At 43.6% G+C, this 2,870-nt stretch overlaps 1 protein-coding gene across 1 annotated transcript; it reads right to left on the minus strand.

Moving 5' to 3' along the window:
- Positions 1-704: 704 nt before the first annotated feature.
- LOC308089063 (kelch domain-containing protein 3-like) lies at positions 705-1,685 on the minus strand (the record flags this gene model as incomplete). The annotated part of the gene is made up of 1 exon (XM_080433639.1): positions 705-1,685. The coding sequence occupies one exon, from the start codon at positions 1,683-1,685 to the stop codon at positions 705-707; it is 981 nt and encodes a 326-aa protein (XP_080289765.1).
- Between the last annotated feature and the right edge of the window lie 1,185 nt (positions 1,686-2,870).

A 2,870-nucleotide genomic window follows, 5' to 3' on the forward strand; every position in this document is an offset into this window, starting at 1 on the left:
TCAGTGACACTGAGGTGTTGGAGTACCAAGAGGAGCTAGCATAGTCAAAAAGGGGCTGAATCAGGGCCCCTGAGAGGGTCCTGAGGGCCTGAGGGTTGACAAAAGAGGAAACTCTGCCCATAAATCTGGTTCTCTGGTTTACTCCTTTGACCACCCTTGTTGCCATGCTTTCACCTGTCAGGTATTTGTCAAGAATACATCCCAAATAGGTAATCTCTTCTTTGCTAGTGATGATTGTGTCATCGACTTTGACCTTGAAGTCATTTACCTTCATTTTACTGAGGGAATGTTTGGTCCCAAATAGGATGGATTCAGTTTTCCCAAGGTGTAGAGACAGTTTGTTATCGGTAAGCCAGGTACAGATTTTTGAGAGTTCAGAGCTGAGAGCTTCCTCAACTTGCAACTTGTCCTCACCCGAGATCAGGAGTGCCGAGTCATCAGCGAACAGGAACAGTTTGCAGTTACAGGCAGCATTCATGTCGTTAATGTATTGAAGGAACAGTAACGGCCCTAGAATGCTGCCTTGAGGAACCCCGCAGCTCACCGGGAGGGATGAGGACATGGTTCCGTTGATGTCAACCACTTGTTCTCTACCCTCCAAGTAAGATCTCATCCAATTTAGTGATGTGCAATCAAAACCAATCGTCTCAAAACCAATCGCCTTGAGTGAGTGACAAACAATAAAACCCTCTTCTTGGTTCTCGTCACCTGCTGCTGTTGGAAGTCATGGTTGCCAGTTCCCATCTGATATTGTGTGGGAGTCCCGACTGCTCCAGGTCGTACTCAATAACTGCCAGCTTGCATAACGTCTTCAGACTAGGACTTAAGTCCAAGATGTACAAGTCATTGGTTGTGTCTCCACCAAAGATGATGATACGATCTCCCACCATGCAACTGCACATAGGCCTGTCTGACCACGGTCTCACATACATGCTTGAACGAGGACCTTTCCCCTTGGGCTGAACGTTCTTCCTGAAGGTCAATGGACTGAATTTCCACAGACTATTAAAGTGTAATATGTACAGCTCTCCATTGTAGATAAAGGGTGAAGAAGTATAAGAAAACTTTCTAACACAGTGTGTCCCTGCGTCAAACCCGCTGAAGAAATGGGAGTAGTTGTTCCACTGGCACCCAAGCACAAACATCTTTGACCCGATGATGCTGGCAGAGAGGAATTCTGGCGTGGCTCTGCTGTTGCTTAAAGCCCAGACCATTGTGGTGGTGTCCAACACGTAGATGTCATTATTGTTGTATACAGTCAACTGGTGTCCACCAACGACATACATGTCCTTCCCCAAGACAAAGGCAGAGTGGTCGTATATCGCCGCGGGAGCAGTCCCAGAAAACCTGGGCTTGGACCAACTATGGTTGTCGACATCAAATTCATAAAGTGCATCGTCGTACACTCCCCCCCAGCGTCCTCCCCAGATGTAGATCTTATCATCGATCAGCACAGCTGTGTGGCCCCTGCGCCTGGAGGGAGCCTCAAGTCGTCCTGTTCCACTTGTCCCTGGGGGCACGTTCATCCAGCACAAAGACACTGTGTTGAAGACGTGCACCTCCATCTGATTCATGTTGTACAACATCTTGGACCCTCCGAAGTAGTACACCCTGTGCCCGACCGCTACAACAGCAGGACTGGTCCTCCCTCCTCCAACGTTCTCCTTAATCACTGTCCAGTGCATCTGTCTGTCTGTCTGTCTGTCTCTCACTTGTCTGTCTGTCTGTCTGTCTGTCTGTCTGTCTGTCTGTCTGTCTCTCACTTGTCTGTCTGTCTGTCTGTCTGTCTCTCACTTGTCTGTCTGTCTGTCTCTCACTTGTCTGTCTGTACCACTGTCTCACAACATTAGTGTGGTATGTAAAACACCCTAAACACTTTATATACAATATATGACGTCACGCATAACACGACACACACAAAGTGGTGGACCGTAACAAAACATATTTACTTGGGTACTGTATTTAAGGACTTATTTTGAGTATCTATATTTTACCTGAGTACGGTATGTGTATTTTCTTTGGATACTTACAGCTCCACTACTTTCAAAAACAAATATTGTACTTTGACTCCATATCATTATATATATCAGTGTATATCAACCCTGGCAAACGTCCCAATTTTGGGCCGGGGCTACTGCTGAGGTGTGCCGCGCCGTTTGAAGAAGGTTTGAAAAAATATCATTTTGGAAAAAAAAAAAAAAAGAAAAAAAAAACTTTTTTTTTTTTTTTTTTTTTTTTAAACAATAATAATAATCAGGCATGCAAACAGCCCCGAGGTGAAAAGGGTGACAACATGCTGTTTTTTTTCGGGTCAGATGTCACACTATTGCCCTATTTGGATTCAAAACGGCTAGTGGAAGCTGAAAAGCTACAAGTTTGCATGTCTGAATAATGCAAAAACAGAAATATTTGTTTGCATTTGCTTTTTTTCTCCCCCATATATTTTCATGATAAAAAAAAGTGCGTATCGTATCGTTTCGTGAAATTAGTCGGCACACCCCTAGTGTGTGTATATAGATATACCGTATATATATATATAATTATATATATATATATATATATATATATACCGTATATCTAGGTGTGCCCTGGGATTTTTTGGCTATGCCAGGTGTGCCTTGGCACAAAAAAGGTTGATATACACTGATATATATATTATTATATTGTTTGCCACCTTACTGATGGTGTGCTGATTGTGATGTCTTTACATCATGTTGTATCTACAGAACCTTTTTCTTGCCCTGTAATCTGTCTGAATTTACCCCGCGGGATCAATAAAGGTCTTACACACGACAAGGATGTGTCAGGGGTTTTCAACTTTTAGTAACTCAAGGCCCACTTGGGTGTCATTAATGCATAATTATGCAATT

The sequence above is a fragment of the Gymnoscopelus braueri genome (genome assembly GCF_963280865.1).
Source record: "Gymnoscopelus braueri genome assembly, chromosome: 7".
In the NCBI taxonomy this organism is placed as follows: domain Eukaryota; kingdom Metazoa; phylum Chordata; class Actinopteri; order Myctophiformes; family Myctophidae; genus Gymnoscopelus; species Gymnoscopelus braueri.